A 17,779-nucleotide genomic window follows, 5' to 3' on the forward strand; every position below is an offset into this window, starting at 1 on the left:
TGGGGAGGGGATTCAGGTATCTAGGCAAGGGAGGACCCCATTGCTGGGCTCTGGGGGTCGTGGTGCAGGTATATTACCTTGGGGGGTAGGGGTGGGGTGGCTGAGGATGGGCTCTGTGGGGGAGGGGTTGTTGGTGTCTGACACCATGGCTGGGCTCTGGGTGGGGGGGAGGGTGCAGAGAAACAGGAATTAGGTTGTCATAGGGGTTTCTTTGACTCTACTCCTGGGGGAATTTGTGTGTGTCTCTGTATTGTTACAGACATATTTGTTGACAGGCATTTTGAAATAAATTATCAAAATAATTGAAACTGGTGTGATTATGTGGTGTTATTTTGACAACATTTGCAGAATTTTACAATATTGTGTGCAGAATTTTTAAACAAATTTTAATTTTTTGGTGCCGAATGCCCCCAGGAATATTCTTGGCCCTTTTAGTGGAACAAGCTTCTTTCTTTTAATCATTTCACTAGGTCTTTGTCCAAATGTAATTGTGGATGTTCTCATTATTCATATAAGTGTCTATTTTAAAAAATATCTAAATTCTTGGCTTCAATCTTTTATGTTAACTAGTTTCATAGGTTAAAGGCATTGAAAAATAAAGTATTTCCTTTATCAGTTACAAGTTTGGTGCCTTTCAGATTCATTGAATGTCCCCTTGTTCCATGATATGAGAAAAGGTAAATCAGGTACTACTATTCTCCCACTTTGTACCATTCATTAGTTTGTATCTCTCGATCATGTCCCTTCTTATTTATCATCTCTCTAAACTAAACATTTTCATTGTCTACTCATCCAGAAGTGTTTCCACGTCGCTACTCTCGCATTCCTGAACCTCCTCTATTTCTTGTATATGTAACCCTTCTGCCCGACAGAGTTGGCAGCAACACGGGCCGGGTTCAATATCTAGGGGATCCATTCCAACAACACAATGCAAACCGGCTCGAGCCCCCACCCAGTGACCTGGGACAAATATATACCACCCCCGCTGGGCGCCTCCAAGAGGCAATACTTCCCCTCTGGCAAGCACATAGTCTGAGTGTAGCAAAAAGCCTTTTAATAACAGAGAGAAACAATGTGGCATTATGTTGGGGAAACACCACCAACAGGATTCATAACACAACCCATGAGCAAAAAAAAAGCCCACCCCAAGCAAATTGGGGCATGCCCCTTTCCCTTTGGTTCTTGAGTCCAGCAACCCCAAATCACCCAAAGTCCCAAAAGTCCAATGACCCAAAAGTCTCTGTCCCTGGTCAGGGCAGCCCCAGAGTTCGAAAGTTTATCTGCGGAGCTTTACCTCCCAACCTGGGTGGAGATGGGGGCGGGGGTAAGAGGCACCTTACATGATCTGAAGCTGAGCGCCCCATAGCGGCGCTCCACTCCGCCAGCCGCCCCACAAACTCCTTCGCTCAGCTCCGCTCTGCGGCCCACCAGCAGCTCCCGGCGTCCTATGAACTGCTCCACCAGCCGGTCCACAAGGCACTCCAGCCATCCCGCAAACTGCTCCACAATATATCTTCAAGCTCCCCCACTACTTAAAACAACGCTCAGTGATTTCAGCTCTTAGTCAGTTCAGCTCTTTGGTGAATTCAGCTTGTAGTAGGGGAGCCTCAGTGCTGGTGCACCCTTGGCCCAAAGTGAGCTCAGCAGCCTGTAACTAGACTCCTAATGGAATCAAAATTAGCTCTGATATTCCACAGTGGAGAGAGGAGGAAGTGCAATTAGCATGTAAGGCCCTCACCCAGGGGCCCATGCCACCAAGTGTTAATACTTGTCCCCAGCCTCTCTCAATTCACAGAGTTTTGGAACCCATGACCCTTGCCTAGCGAGTGCTACTTAGTTGATGGTGAGTCCCTCCATCAAAACAAAAGGCCAAGTACAGTTCCAAGCACAGTTCCCATAATCAGGGTAATAACAATTTATTCTTCCTACCCCAATAACAGAGACACTGGGGATCCCACAGCAGCCAAAGTGACCATTTGGGCAGCTTCTAGACCATTATGGCCTCATTCTAGGGGGGGGGGGGGTGTGCCTCTGCAAATGAGATCGGCCCCTGAAGTTCTTTTCCACAACTTGCCACACCTCACCACCAGATGTCAGGGTGGAGCTCATCCTGACACTGCTTACATCTATCTATGAGATAGGATGATTGAACTGTTAAGGAATACCATCATTTAAGAAATACCATCATTTTTATAATATTTTTGGAATTATTTTACATCCTATCAACTAATTTTTGTTTACATTTTTGACTGCCATCACACACGGAGCAGAAGTTTTCCCTGAACTGTCCAAAATGATGCTTAAAAAATTGGGTCCTCTGCAGAGTTGCCTTTTCATTCTTCAATGTTACATGAATTTGTCTCAGTCCAAATTCATGTGGCACCAACATTTGGAACATACAAGTCTTTACTGTATATTTAAATACGATATTTGATTGTGACCCAGGATGGAAACATGAATTAAGAATGTTTTGTGGCTGAGTGTCAGGGGTCTTCTGGAAGGTACAAGATGTGCATCAATACAGGCTATGTCTACACTGAAAGGCAGGGGTGCGATTCCTTTGCTTATGTATACACACTCGCACTAACTCGTGAGTGTAAACAGCAATAGGAGCCGTGGAGCATCAGTAGCGGCAGTGAAGGCAGAGCTGAGCCATGCTGAGTATGGCTCAGGAGGATTTGCGCTCGGCATGGCTCAACTGTGCCTCCGCTCCCACTGTTGGTGCCACCCTGGTTACACTGCTGTTTATACTCATGTTCGCTCCATGAGAGTTCGCACAAATGTGTCCACCCAAGTAGGTGTAATTCCACCCTTAGCTCGTAGCAGAGACATAGCCACAGTGTCAAAGGCTAGACTGCTTTTGGAAATGTCTCCATGAATTCTCCACACTATTTTGTCTGACTAACACTAAACTTACATGCACAAAACTCTTCTGTTAAGAGGCCACACGCAAAAAGTTTGAAAGAGAGGGAGGGTTGAGTTTTTGTTTGTTATTGTTGTTAAAGATGGGTGTGTGCCGAACTGGACTCATGTGGCATCAGCATGTGGCAAGGTTAAAAACCTTTGTGCTAATTAGAAAAAGGAGATCATATCATAGATGGATGAGACTGAGGTATGAATGTTCCAAGGGGCACAGAAAAAATGGGTAAAACAGAACTGTTCTAGGCAGTCATCACCTCAAACACAATAGTACATTGACCTAAAGAAAGAAAGGATCAAGCTAAAAGGACGTTAAGGATAAATTTCTTTAGATGAAGGGTAATAAATTTGTTTGTGAACTGGACTGCCATGGTCAGCAATAGAAACTGCAACATTAAATGTATCAGAAAAGGAGTTAGACTAATCTGTAGTGTTTGTACTCTTGCCAATTTCTTTCTTCTTAGATAGAGAAGGATGGGTTTAACCCCTCCCCCTCAACACACACCCCCAATTTCTATGCTACATAACTAAAGACAGGCTAATTCAACCAGATTTAACATGAGCTACCAAATGGAAGGCTAACATCAATCAGTTCATGAGTGGGACTAAGAAAGATGAAGAGAAATGTTATCAGACAGCCATTAACACAATAATATATAAAAAAATGAGAACTCAAATTAATCTGGATTTTAATCAAAATTTCTAAGGAAGCCCCTGAGCAGTTAATGGTTTTCCTACGGCAACAGGGACAGTCTTAGAAAGTACTGAAGCAATGAGAAAATATTCATACTTCGGTGATGCAGATCTTTTAGACATGCTTGCAGGAGAATCAGATCTTCTCAGTGGGGATCCCACGCCAGATGATGAAACAGGTGTTGTGGGTCGCTTCTCTCTCTTTATCTTTTCAGTCTAGAAAAAGAAATTCAGGTGTTTTTGTTTAGCTTGTAGTTAAAAGCAATGCTTCAATGATACAGATAGTTTATTAACACAAGGACATATAAACAGATTTGCATAACATTCACATAAAATGGACGTTTTCTAAATCCCAGCATACAATTGAACTGCAAGATCTTCTTCAATACTGTATATACATTTTTATGTCTTGCACACACAGTATATGCTGCTGCAAAAATACCTTTCAGGCTATAAACAAATCGTATGGAGCGGTACAGAAGGGTACTGCCCCCGTTGGAGCCCGGACAGCATTGGGTAGAATTTTCAAAAGCGTCTAAATCCTGCTGATTTCCACAACTACACAGACCTGTTGTCTCTCTCAGTTTTTACAAGAGATATGGCACTGTCAGGGATTTGGCAGAAAAGTTGAGCTTTTGTTCTCAGATGCTATGCAATGACTAGGCACATGCAGGCTAAGTTCAGTTTCCATGCCTCTATAGAAAATATACAGTTGTTAATAGTGAAAATGTTGAATAAATTTCACTTAAAATTATATATACAGAAAGAAGTGAAACTTGACCGGTATAAAGTAGTGATGCTCTCAATACATTAGGCAAGCTACCGGAGCAGGAGGGAAATTTGCCAATTCAGTAGGGTGGTTTTATTTCTAGCCAAACACTCTCAACGGTGGCGACATCCCATTTGCCATGCAGCTGTAAACTCAGTCCCAGAAGTACTGGTTTCCCAAGACACAGCACTTCCAGAAAACATGTTTCACTGCCAGAAATGTAGATTCCCTGAATACAGAAGTGTTATTCCAACTAATTCTGGTTAATAGAGGCTACACTGCTTTCCAGGAAGATATTAAAAACCTGCTGCTTGGCAGGTGAATGGAACCAACAAATGGACATGAATGTTTTTCTGCTTTCTGTTCTTAAAAACAAACAAACAAAAACCATATTGTACAATAATGAAACACAGCAACTAAAAGCAACATAACTTTGTCCAGGAACACAATCAAAACATGTTCCAAACCCACCTGTGTAACTTCAGCTGCAGTTGCCCCTTTCATGGTATCAGAAGTGGAAGCTGATACCGCCTTCTTCCTTTCTGCACTTCGGGTGAGGGAAGGCTTGTAGGGAGATTTAAGAGGACTAGCTGGTGCTACACGAGGACAGATATGGAATACTAAAGAGTTACAGTACAATAGCAAGAGCAAAGGGGAACAGACAAAGTAGGGGAGAGGAAAAAACAGCACAACTTTGTTATAACATGAGACATGGCAAACGACATTTTTAAAGATTTAAATAGATATTTAAATCACATTAAATCTGTGCCTTTTGCATGTGTGCAGAATGGTCTCATTTACCAAAAATGCTTTCACTAAAAGCATTAACATAAAACTAAGAGCATTTTTAAAAAGCCCATAAAATACCTGAGCACTAAAGTCTCTCTCTTTTACCCATAACATTTCTGAATAACTTTGCAAATACAGATTTCGTGATTTCCCCCCTCTTCTGAAAAGGGCTGATCTCCTTTATTAAATATGCATAAAAAAGACTAATAGGATAGCCATAGCTGTGTCAGTGTAGACAGTGCTAGGTCTCTATCTGTCAGCCTAACTACTGCCTCTCAGGGAGGCGGACTAGCTGTGCCAGTGGAAGAACCCCTCCGACTGCAGCCGTGCGTGTCTATACCGAAGCACCATAGCAGTGCAGTAGCCGTGCAGCTGTAGTGCTCCAAACATAGACAAGACCTCAGTCACCTAGATCAAACAGGCGCTTTTAAAAGCTGTACCCATGAGTCCTAAAAAAAGCTTGTCTGAGACATATTAAGTGCACAGTTATTATTACTAAGTGCACAGTTATTGTAATGGTGCACATATTAAGCGCACAGTTATTGTTACTCCACGTAACCTTGAATTTGAAAGTTCACTGGTTATGTGCATCATGACCACAATCACAGCACTTCTTCCCCCTCCTTTTTTGTCCTTTTTTTTTTTTAACTGCAATTTGAACAAAAGGTTAGCGAAGAGAGGATATTCTACGTTTTACTGGTATTGCTTTGACAATATGTTGGACAGCTTCCACACATGCGAAAAAACAATACTAACTGGGAGAATGTGAGAAAAGGCAAAACAAAAAACAATTTTGCCCTATGTTTGATGTCTTCTACACAAATAATGAAGAACCCATAAAAGATTTAGTCTTGCCTCAGTGCAGGGGACTGGACTAGATGACCTACTTAGGTCCCTTCCAGTCCCACCTTTCTGTGGTTCCGTGAAGTAAAAAGCAACAAACTTTCATTTCATCTCAGTAGCTCTCCTTTAATCTAGAGCAGAGTACACTGACATTTTGAGCTGGCTTTCCTTTAGACAGTTGCTCTGTGAACAGTAAATCAGGAATTCTCTCATGGCTGAAGTATTCTATATCATAACTTCCAAAGTACAATATTTTTCATGTAGAAACAAAAAACGGAGGATCTTTTAATGAGTCTACCTTTATATATCATAAAGAAAAAGTGGAGGGGAAAAAGAGAACATCTCTTTTCTTTGTAATATATCTTTGAGCATCCTTTTATTAAGTGGTAATGTGTAGAACGTGAGTACATTTGAGTCACATAATATGGGGATAACATGTTTAAAATGCTAATTTGTATTTTGGATACTGGATATACAATAATTTGGATATTATTTGGTTGTTGAAGATAAAGAGCACAAAGTTAATGTGCTATCTTTTTCTCTGATATCTTTTTCACCTTGTAGGGTAAGTACAAAAGTTGAGCTACCTCATAATTATTCTGCCCTGGTTTGGAATTTCCTGATGATTTTATTTAGTTAGTTAATTCTAGACCCCGTCACCAAATTTTCTTATAAATACAGGTAAGAACTGAAAGGGACAAAATGGTAGACATGTAAATATTTCCATGCTTTTGAGACATTACTACCCAAAATGGAAGTAAAATTATATTAAAAAAGAACAGATAGTATCTCTATGCAATTTTTCAAGTGCAGCTAAACACATACCTTAACATTTTCAAAGGGCACAATTTTCATTTTTACCTGAATCATTGTATTGCTCAGAAAGCATTAATGTACTTCTGCTTCTGGCTAAAGAAGACTGTGTGGGAGTCAGCAGTCGAGAAACAATAAAGTTTTCCACTGGACTAAGGTGCATGCGGTGAGCTGAAGGATGGGAGCAAATAAAACAAATAAATTTTAACAGAAAAAGCTAAAAAAAAATTGTTTTAAATAACTTAAATAAAACCAGTGAAATGATCAAATGAAATGAACAAGAGAAAACCTGTTATGTCTGTGATTTAAAAATGCTGTTAAAGAAGTTAATGCTCCTCTGAAGGAGATTTCTGGTTTCTTCATCATTTTAAGCCACCTAAATTATCTTCCAACCTGTATAATAAATACAGTAGATTAAACTTGTTTTTTATACAGAAGAATCTTCAGTTCTGCAAAATGGTTGCTTTCATGACTCAGCATGAAAAGGGTTTGCTTTTTCCCCAATGACAGAGCAGTTCCTGGTTTGTGTGCTAAGTACCCTGGGAGTCATTTAAAATGCACAGTCTCTCTGTTGTATAAACCTTATTTATACAGTACATCCTTATGCCTTTCCTCCTCATAAATATGAGATATGACTACATATGTTTATAAACAAATTCCTATTACCTGCATTTATAAAGTCACCCATCACCATAACCTCCGAGTTCTACATTTATATTTATTAAGCAACTCTAAAAAAATAATTTAAAATGAAGTATGTTTACTGTTGCTTCTTGTTTCTGTCAAAATATTTGTCATTTGTTCTAAAAGAAACAATTCACAGAGGGACAAATCCTTCAGTATTTACTGTACAATTATTACCTTCTAAAGGGCCTAATCTTGCAGAGTGCTCATCATCTGCAGAACCTCTCATGGATCAGGCCTTTAAGTCGAATTAAAAGACTCTAGAAATCTTGACACAAGTGACAACTTCCAGCTGGCTCACAATGACGACAAACTTTTGTCAATAAACACCCAGTAAATACACATTTTTTACATATAGTTTCTTAATATGGCTAAAGTGTCACAAGCAATGCCTTTTTGGAGGATTACTGCAATTACATTTTGTGCTCAGCCCTGTTTCTTAGTGCATCACGAGATGAAATACAACCAGTAAGAAATGAAATGCTTGCTGTGATTTACTGTTTAAATAAACCTCATATTTACTTGAGGTGCAGAAGTATAATACATCAGAGTGTGAACTATCACATCTCAAAAAAACCCTAATTTGCATCCTCTCTTTAATTCATCCAACGTTTTCACTGCCCTGCCATTCCTCACCAATATTCAGCCACAGTAATGCAGATAACTGGCCACTCAAAATGGTTACATGAAGGTGCACTTTGACCTCTGTGGCACAGACTTATATCTGCCGTGCTACGTTTAGTCCCACACAGCCTGGGGTCTCCAACATGGCAGCATTATCCTGGGCTGGCTATAAAGCTATTTCAAGTATTTAAGATCTTTTACTAATATATTTAATTTACCACCCCAATAACGTTAGAATTGGTTATAATAAAGAACTCAAGAGTTACAGACAGATCTATCGACAAAAAGGTGCGTTTTAAACATAGGAGAGTTTATGCTGATAAGAGACCATAAGCAGCATATTCACTTGCCTCTGTCAGGGGAATACGTTATTGCCGCTGTGGAGGAGGAGAGACGCTTACTGATTGGTGACTCCATTTGCTTTGGCAGATTCATTGTAGAAGCTGAAAGTTTGTCACATGCTGCAGAGAGACGCATTAAAGATATTTATATTCATACTACAGCGTTGAACACTCCCAAAATTAACCTCTCATTTTTCACTCACGGACCTTGTCATTCATCTAGGGGCAATGAATAATGCAGAACAGATAATTCTATTCCAACTGCTGTAGATACCAGCATTTTATAAGATACATTTTGGGATATCATTTTTCTACTTGTGATTTTAACATTTCAATTTTACAATACCCTGTGTAATACAATGCCAGGAGCAAGTAACTTCATACTAAATCCAAATGAATGAAATGGTATCAAGGAAAGAAATGCAATACCTGTACAAGAAGAAAATACATAGGCTGCACAAACATAACAAATTTGAACTCTTCCCTGACCTCTCTCAGCTTCAGTCTTCCGGAGGTGATATGTATATCAGCTCCTCCAAAGTACTATTCTAATGCAAAATTCAAGATATTCAACACTAATTTATGCATTTATAGGACATACGACAGCACCATTTACCTCTTTACCATCTCATGCATGAGAACTTTCAAAACAATAACTTGGTTTCAGCCCAACTGTTTACATTTGGTTTTATTTCTGTTACAATATTGTTTGATAAAGTAAATTTTGGCTTGATAACTATTCCTATGTACTCATAAGTTCAATATAATGATGGAATCACGTATGCCCAATTATTGTAGCAGCGAACTATGACGTGTTCGTTATGTAATGGTCAGAACCTACAAGCACACTGGATGGTTAAGGGGGGGTTGTTTATTTTTAAAATTTTGTTTCCTCTGACAACAACAAAGAAGTCTCAGCTAGTAACTCACATTCATGGTACAAATTCTGCAGTCCTTGCTCAACTAGGACTCCCACTTACATCAGTGGAAGTCTTGCCTAAGGGACAACTGCATGATTTGGTCCTATCTGCTAAAGCAAGCAATAAAATTCCTTATGTTCACATTTTTAAAAGATAGGTGCAATGATTGCTTCCAGAAAATGCATGCAAACCTGCAAATCACTTATTTGTTCATCAAGACTGTTCACCCATGTCTGCACCAAAGTAAGAGTCTTGGGGTTTACATACATGTTTTTGCAGTACATCAGTTACTCATGCATTTTGCAGGCATAACCATCGTGCCCATCTTTGAAAAAACAGCTCTTGAGTAGATTGGCTGTGCTAGATTTCCAAAATATGTCAGATATATTTGCAGCTGAAGGAAAAAACAACCACCACCAAAAAAAAACCCTAAACCCCACACTGTATGATTCATCCCTGGTATAGACATACACGATCTATTTCACAGTCCTTTGAAATTAATAATTCTAATCTAATGTACAATATAAAATGCAATAAAGTTGTCAAAGGACAAACTCAATCAAAATTTGTAATTATTACAATGTTCAAAATACTTCAGCATACTAAAACAACAGTGCTTCCTAATTTTTAACATATCGTGGATGTAGAGGGTGGGGCTGGAAGGAATCAATACATAATGGGTGACGTGATATCTCCATAAATATTTATTCTTATTGTATAATTGAAATGTTTTTAAAATAGAACCTCTACCCCATCAAGTCTCTCTTGAACAAGCTACTCAAATGACATACACACAAAAAAAACTACAGAAACACATATTTGTGCCCACAAATTTGACAAAGACGTGAATTTATTGAGTTATTCAAGTCCACAGTTAGTAAGAAAATTATGAGATGTCTCTGTTGTGCTGGAATGCTAGGCATGCATTGCTTCACGATGACAAAATCAAAAGAAAAAAAAGACATTTGTTCCATATCTTTAATGGTAACAGTGTAGAGTACCGGACTGAAATAATAAGAAAACCAGTGGTTAGGAAGGACAACATCAAGGGATGGTTTAAAGTGATTAGAACAGTTATAAACGAGACACTATGGTAACTGTGATTCTCTGAAATACCATTGTAGGAATCATCAGCAGCAGTAGCGGTCACAGGGTCTGGAGGAAGGGTGTTGGCAGCTAAACCTAGGAGAGGGGGTGGGGTATTTTCTGATTCACCTATACAGCAGAAAAATCAGAGCAAAGAGAGGTGAAAGAAATTACCGAATAGCTTAAAAAAAAATCATGTATAAGCGATACTAGAAAAATAAAGAGGTTGCTTTCTAGAAGAAGAGTTGCTTTTATTATGTTGCATGTAAATTTCTTTCCCGATTTTTCTTAAATGACAAACCCTGAAAATTGTTTTGTGAAATAAAGCTAAATGTTTTTTGCTTTAACATGGACAGAAAAATATATTTACACTTAGTTTAGAAGAGAGCAGCAGCCATATTTCATCATCTGAGCAGAGGGGGTTTTTTGGTTCTTGTTTTTTTTAAATAACCCAGTCCATTTGGAAACCCAGTGAATTTAAATGAGATAAACAGCAGAGAGATGAATACCTTTTTGAAACATAAAAGCAGTTCACGGTTGATTATGAAATAATTATGAAACCAAATCAAAAAGAGCAGCAGCAACAACAAAAAAGTATATGGAAAAATCCATTTTAAACCGTGAATGCTGCATAATCATCTAGAAATCCCTGTGAGCTTTTAGAAATGCCAGTGACAAAAATAGATCATTTTCCACAAAGATTTGGGCAGCACTCGGTTCCTTTGTGAATACGTAGCAAGCTAAATGTGTTGGGGATTTTTAAAATTTCATTTTAGCATTTGCTGTTATCCCCAAAACACTTTCTGATTACTCTATTAAAATGATCTGCTTCCACAAACTTAGGAGTGACCTTTCTTCCTAGGAGGTACCATAGACATGAAACCTGATAAGCTATTACAAAGCATTGATTCATGCTACATATCAACAACCCTCACAACATCACAGTAACTATAAACAGGTACCTTCTTTCTATCTTTAATCTCATGCATTTTGCACTTCAGGATCTGCAATGCAGGCAGCTTGTTTCACTCACCATCTCTCCCTCCTGAGCCTGCAGCCAGTGCTCCGCCCCATGACCATCGCTTCTGTTTCTGTTCCAGCTGCTGACTACGTTCTAGTGAACGACGCATCATGGCTTCTAAACGTTCCTGGTTAAATTGTTGCAAAAATTAAGAGACAGAGAAATAAAATCTAATTCAGGTCACCTGGGCTTTCTGATCAATACTAAAAAATAAACATTTTTTATCACCCCACATAACAGGTTCCTGTAATTATGCTATCAACAAAAGAAAAACGACTGAATACAGAAGGTACCAGTATGTCTACCTACCTCCAGAGAAGAGTATCCTTTGTTTGCAATCCACTGAGGTCACTACCGAGGCCTAAGTAAATACCACAGGTTGCATCACTGCCTAGCATCTGTTCCCGCTGGGGAGTCTGCTGCTGTGCTGTGGACTTAATTTGTAGAAGAATAATGCCTGACAAGCATTAACTCCTTCTTGTCTAAGCAGGCCTCAGGTTTTTCTCCTTCAGTATTAAAGTGAGATTGCTGCAATGCCAGTGGCTCCTCCTAGCTGCACAGATAAATGATCACTTCAAACCTGAAGCAGGTTGCATTTGCAGGATGACTTTTTTTTTTTTTTTAAATCCCTGCTTCCCCCATAACACCTTCTACAGATTAGACATTTAAAACGGTCTTTATCCTAATCCGAGTTGCACAGACCATTCAATTTAGATACACATTTTTAAACACATATCTACTACTTCTTGCTCTGAACAACTTGCTTCTCCCCCTCCCTCATCCCCACATCCTCCCCTTCCGTCTGCCTGGTGTATTTTTTATTTTCTTTTTTTTGGTCCTTCTGGAAATCTTACCCCACCCGTAAACTTTTAACTGTTTATGCATGATCTTTCTACTACCTCCACATCCTGGCCCCCACTGAAACCTGACTCCTCCTCCCCTATCCATGCCTGTTACCATCTTCCTCCTACAGTGCACGCTCTCTCTGTGCTTTATTCATCAAGATGGTGGCACTGGCCTTTTACTTTCTCTCTTTTTTTCCTTCAATATGGGCATCATCTTGTTCTTTGCCCTCTACTTATTTTTTGCATCTATTGCCTCACACGGTCCTGGTCCTTCTTCCTCTCTTTCTCCAAACTGCCCTCCATCATCTTTGGCCACTTCAGCCTCCATGCTGAAGATCGGTCCAGCTGTGCAGCCTCTCACTTTCTTACCCAACATTCATTCATTCGTTTGTTTTTTTACCTCCGGCTATGGATCAGTTCCTCTACTCACTACATCAGTCACTCTATTTTTCACAAGACACTGGATTCTTATGCTCTAAATTTTCTGTCCCTGATCACCACATTATCTCCCTTATTCATCCCTGTTAAACCCCAACCCAATCTCAAAATCCTTGGGTTACCTCCAACCTATTAAATTACCAACTTCCTGCTGACATTAACCACCATCCTTTTATCATTAACCTCTTTCACTGTGGCAGAGAACACTGGTCTCCAGAGGCAATGCGTAAGGGTCATGTCCCCGTCCCCCCGCCCATTTGCAGCTTGGCTTGTACTGAGCATGCTCACAAGGACGTCTCATAATACTTACCCAAATGGCATCTTGTAAGGTATCATATGTAAACCGGAAACACATTAATATTATTGCGTGATTTATGTACATTTAGCATGTGAAGAGTTAGCTAGGTGTGCTGGAAATATGTTTAGATCAAGCATACTAAGTAGAGTGGATAAGAAAGCCTGCCCTAGACAAAGGAATGTGGATTTAACTGTCTGTCTAGCTTGATTACAGGCAAAGGACAATGAAAGTACATTTACAATTAAGGTAAACAAAGTAATCAAGTTAATAGACGATGGAAGAGCTTGGTGAGCATACCAGAGGACTCATCAGAGTCTGAACTCTCAGAAGGTCTTCATGGCTCTTGAGGCAAAGTCAATGGATTTTGGGCAATAAAAGGGGAGCAAAACAACATCCTGGCTATCTATCACTTAGGGGACAAAGGGAACAGCGCCCTCTGATTCTGTGAATGCTGGATCCTCTGGCCTGAAGAGCGAGAGATGCTGGTAGTTTGATATCAGTGAGAAAGCTTAGACAAAGATTGTAACTTGTTAAAATTAAGTTTTTGTCACTAGGAAACATGTTTCTGTTTTATTTGTAACCATTTGTCTTTGTTACTCTTGCTTAGTATAACTTAAGTCTACATTCTTTATCAATAAACTTATCCTGAGTTTTACTATAAACCATCTCAGTGCTGCATATTAAGATAAAGAGCATGTCCTATTTCTGGCCGAGTGTAAATGCCTCCACCCTATCCTCCTTCATGATCTATCCACTGATTTCAGCACCAGGCCACTTCCTCCTCCTGGATTCTGATCTACTGGTTCTTCCTCCCCAACTGCTCCTTTAGTTTCTCCTCTCCCTCTTTTGAGGATTCTTTCAGTCTCTCTCAGGGCTCTGTCCATTGTTCAATCTTTTCCCGCTATTCTGGATGACCTCATCTGATCTCAAACTTTCAGCTATCATCGTCCATGTACTGACAAGTCCTTCGTCTATGACTCCTTACTGACATGTCCCCCTTTGATCTGTCTCTCATCTCCAGCTCTCTTTAGATCACCACATCCTAAATGCCCTGCCATTAGCTAATGCAAAACATGCCAAAAGCAAACTGCAGCTTTTTGTCCTTTTCCTTTTTCCCTGTGTCACTGTCAATACCATCAGTGTCCAAGCAGACACATAAGCTCCCTTCTTTTTTTCCCCCTCCTCATTTCCCACCCTCCCTCCAAGTGCATGCACAGAGAAGCACACACAGGCCACCACAAAATCCAGACGTCTCTCTCTACAATAGCTCAGAAAAATCCATACCTTCCTTCCTGCCTCTGTGAGTAAGTATGCTTGTCCATACTGTGGTGGTCTTCTGCCTTTGCTATGCAGCTTTTTTCTGTCTCCCTGACACCAGACTTGCTCCCCTCCAGCCTACCATGCCATGACCTAAACAGCCTTCCTTCCCCACTTCTCTGACTATGTCATCCCCACATTTAAATCCCTCTTCTGTCTTCCACTCATCTTCTACATCAAGTTCAAGCTTCTGGTCCTCACCCTTCAAGGCCATGCTAACTCCACAGCAGCCTAATCATTACTCTCATTTCCTTTCAGTTCCTCTACTCCTCCCAAGCCTCCTACCTCACCGATCTCTTTGTAGTCTCCTCCCACTCATTTACATTACTTTCTCCAGTTATCCTCCTTGCCTATGAAATGTCATCCCACCAGTGTTATGCAAAACAATCATTCTCTTCTCTCATATCTCTCTTTAAACACACTTCCGCAAAATCTACCAATCTTATCATAGCTAATAAGTATAACACACTTATTTTTAAAAAATGTGATACTATATATTAAAATGTCAGCTGGTTATAAGAGGCAACATGTATTTGTTTTGTATGTTTGTTTATAACTTTAATATTCCATGGGGCAAAGATCGTGTCATCCTCTGTTTTGTAGGTCAGATAACACAATCATGGCATTTAAAATAACTAATAACACTGTTATATGAACAAAATAAAACACAAAATGAAAGTCTAAAGGAAAAACGGTGGTTTTTTTCATATGTATTTTAAAACTCACGTTACCCACATTTAGAATTTGATATTTTAAATTGTATAGTATGAAACTACAAAGAGAAAAGGATTTTCTGTACATTTTATTTGGAAATATATACTTTCATTTATGTGTGCCTTTCATCAGAGAATCACAGAACACTTGAATATTAAACCCTCACAAAATTAACAAACATATACATTAACATTTTAAACTAGCAAAATATCACATACTTAAAGCAAAAACCAAAAATACCCAGCTTGTTAGACTATAAAATGCCAGAGTTAGCAAAAACAACATTTGGATTTAGTACTGTTACAACCAATTTTTTTGTCCAGGAATAGCTAAACAGTAGGACACAAATGCATTTCTCCATCAGCAACACACAAAATTTGCTGCCTTTGTTACATAGACCCTACCTCCTTGAAAGATGTTTCAGACACTATGCCAACTTCCCATCTGGAATCTGTAATAGCTATTGTGAAGGTAACTGCTGCACTATTGATATGTTGAGCCACCAAAAACAATCCTGTAGTATTCCATGAGCTTCGCATGAAGGTTAAATCAAGAATAAGTAAACTATGAAAACCTGAAAAGAGCCATCTACTGTTCATAGGGAAAATATAACATTTATTTCTGCATTTCAAAAATCCTTATAGTCATCCACCCAAGTTTCTTCAGTCGAAAGAACAGAACCATTTTGATCACCCAAAATTACATTTTTTTAAAAAGCACTAGTACAGAGACTGCAAGTAAATGGATCAGAGAACTTCCCTTTCATCTATACAAAATATAATACACACAAAAGGCACAAGAATCCAATTTCTTTTCTCATTCAAACTGGAAGTTATTTTACAAATATCATGGGTAGAAACAAAAAGGAATTGGTTAAAAGGACAGCTTTAAAAAGTCACGCTCCTGCCTGAAATTGTTGTACCTACTGTTACAAACACGTAGCTAACTGTAAGATTAGAGAAAAAGTATAATTCTGTTCACATAAAGTAAACAAAATTAAAAAAAAAGGATTTAAAAAAAATGAAAACTGTGTATATAGTTAGTTGCACTGTTTCTAAATATCACCACCCAGTCACTTTCTACTTTTATTTGTGTGGGTCTTTTGCACAGCAATGAGGGAAAGAATTTTTTGTTGGTTTTAAAGGGGAAAAATGTGCATTGTAAAAATCACAAAAACTATGATGCTGGCCTTCACCACCCCTTTTAACTGCCCTTCTGCACACAACCCTTTACCAAAACTACCCTCATTTAACACAACTTATTTCTATCCAGACATTCACAACGACTAGTACCGACAGGGCAAAAAAAATCTGGTAAAAAGGTGTGCAGAAGGGCACAGGGAGGGCAGAGTTAAGGTTGCAGTGCATGGTCTGTGGTGTACAATAGTTATAGCAATGACAATGATGGGTATGTTTGCAGTTGGAGAAGAAGAGGGTATGGATTGATCGGTTGCTTAAACTCACAAGAGTAAAGAAATAAAGTTGTGTCCCGTATGTTGCGTGTGTAATACCTTAACTGCTTGACAATACAGTTGTGTATTTATATATTGGATTAAGTTACACACAAATGAATTACAACACTTATGAAAAAATTATTATTCACATATTTTGGTTCCAAATGTAATTAACTGGAGTACCCAAACATTTATGAATTCTTCCAGTCTATTTTTTGTAAACATATACCCTTCCCAAATGTGAGTTTCAAAAATATGAAATGTACTCCATAATGAATATTTAACTGAGAGAAATCCTTCCAATGATGCAGAATGATTTTACAACAGCTATTACCAAGATGTCTTGAAGTTGGAGGCTGGGTTTTGTATATGTACCTGTTTTGCAATGCTTGTTTATTTAAACCTCAATACAGTGACAGATTCAATGTTAATTGCCTTTTTAAAAAATATAATCTGAAATTTTTACCCCAAAATGATGTATGAATGGGCAGTGTGGAAAAATATGAGAAGAGCACCCAATATGCTTGACACAGTCAGTACGAGTTAGAATGGTAATCCAGTGTTGTACATTTTGACAGGTGTTCACATTGCTTTAACAACAAAAATGTGAGAAGAGCAGAGGACATCACATCTAACAAGAGATACATTTAGAATATGTTGAAAGTGTTGGATCATATTAAAGAAGTTCTGTATTAAAATCACAAATGAGTTTGATTCCCCATAGTTTAAATTCCAGGGTATTACTAATTAAGAGGTCTCTTGGGTTTTGGTACTGTTTCTCTCCCTCTATGTGTGAAACTTGCAAGCTGCTAATTTTGTTAGTACATTCTAAGACAGAGGCTGTTCTCAAAGCAATTCTTTGTAACAACTACTCACACAGAGAGAGACTCAAAGCAATACTTTGTAACAATAGAAACAGCACCCAGAGACTCCCCGCCCTTTTGTTGTATTCATCTTGCTTTGTTAACAATTGTGATTAAAATAGAGATAGAGGATGTATGTGGATGGATGCTTGGTGTGGATAATAACTGAATGATCAGGGAGGTGCCTGCCTAAGAATCCAGTGTCCATGGGCTGAAGAAGGCGTCAAGTGGATACAACCAGAGGACTCCCCCCCGGAGGGCAGACTGGAATCCACCCAACAGCCTCAAGAATGGGAGAACCAAAGAACAAGATAACATATGGCAGCATGGAGCCATCAGGCATGTGCCA

At 39.0% G+C, this 17,779-nt stretch overlaps 1 protein-coding gene across 7 annotated transcripts in view; it reads right to left on the reverse strand.

The window, feature by feature from the left end:
• Positions 1 to 17,779, reverse strand: part of MAP7D2 (MAP7 domain containing 2) — a 124,602-nt gene that overhangs the window by 33,107 nt on the left and 73,716 nt on the right. The window contains exons 1-7 of one of the 7 annotated variants that reach the window (XM_073357068.2): positions 11,812 to 12,054; positions 11,515 to 11,629; positions 10,512 to 10,610; positions 8,485 to 8,595; positions 6,875 to 6,997; positions 4,853 to 5,001; positions 3,710 to 3,828 (exon numbers count right to left, since the gene is read on the reverse strand). In XM_073357068.2, the coding sequence (XP_073213169.1) occupies positions 3,710 to 3,828; positions 4,853 to 5,001; positions 6,875 to 6,997; positions 8,485 to 8,595; positions 10,512 to 10,610; positions 11,515 to 11,614 (701 nt within the window). In that variant the 5' untranslated portion in view covers positions 11,615 to 11,629; positions 11,812 to 12,054. Of the gene's footprint in view, positions 1 to 3,709; positions 3,829 to 4,852; positions 5,002 to 6,874; positions 6,998 to 8,484; positions 8,596 to 10,511; positions 10,611 to 11,514; positions 11,630 to 11,811; positions 12,055 to 17,779 lie in introns of those variants that run through there. The other 6 variants (XM_073357020.2, XM_073357031.2, XM_073357040.2 and 3 more) reach the window with 6 other exon arrangements.

Source organism: Lepidochelys kempii, chromosome 1 (assembly GCF_965140285.1).
Source record: "Lepidochelys kempii isolate rLepKem1 chromosome 1, rLepKem1.hap1, whole genome shotgun sequence".
Lineage (NCBI taxonomy): Eukaryota > Metazoa > Chordata > Testudines > Cheloniidae > Lepidochelys > Lepidochelys kempii.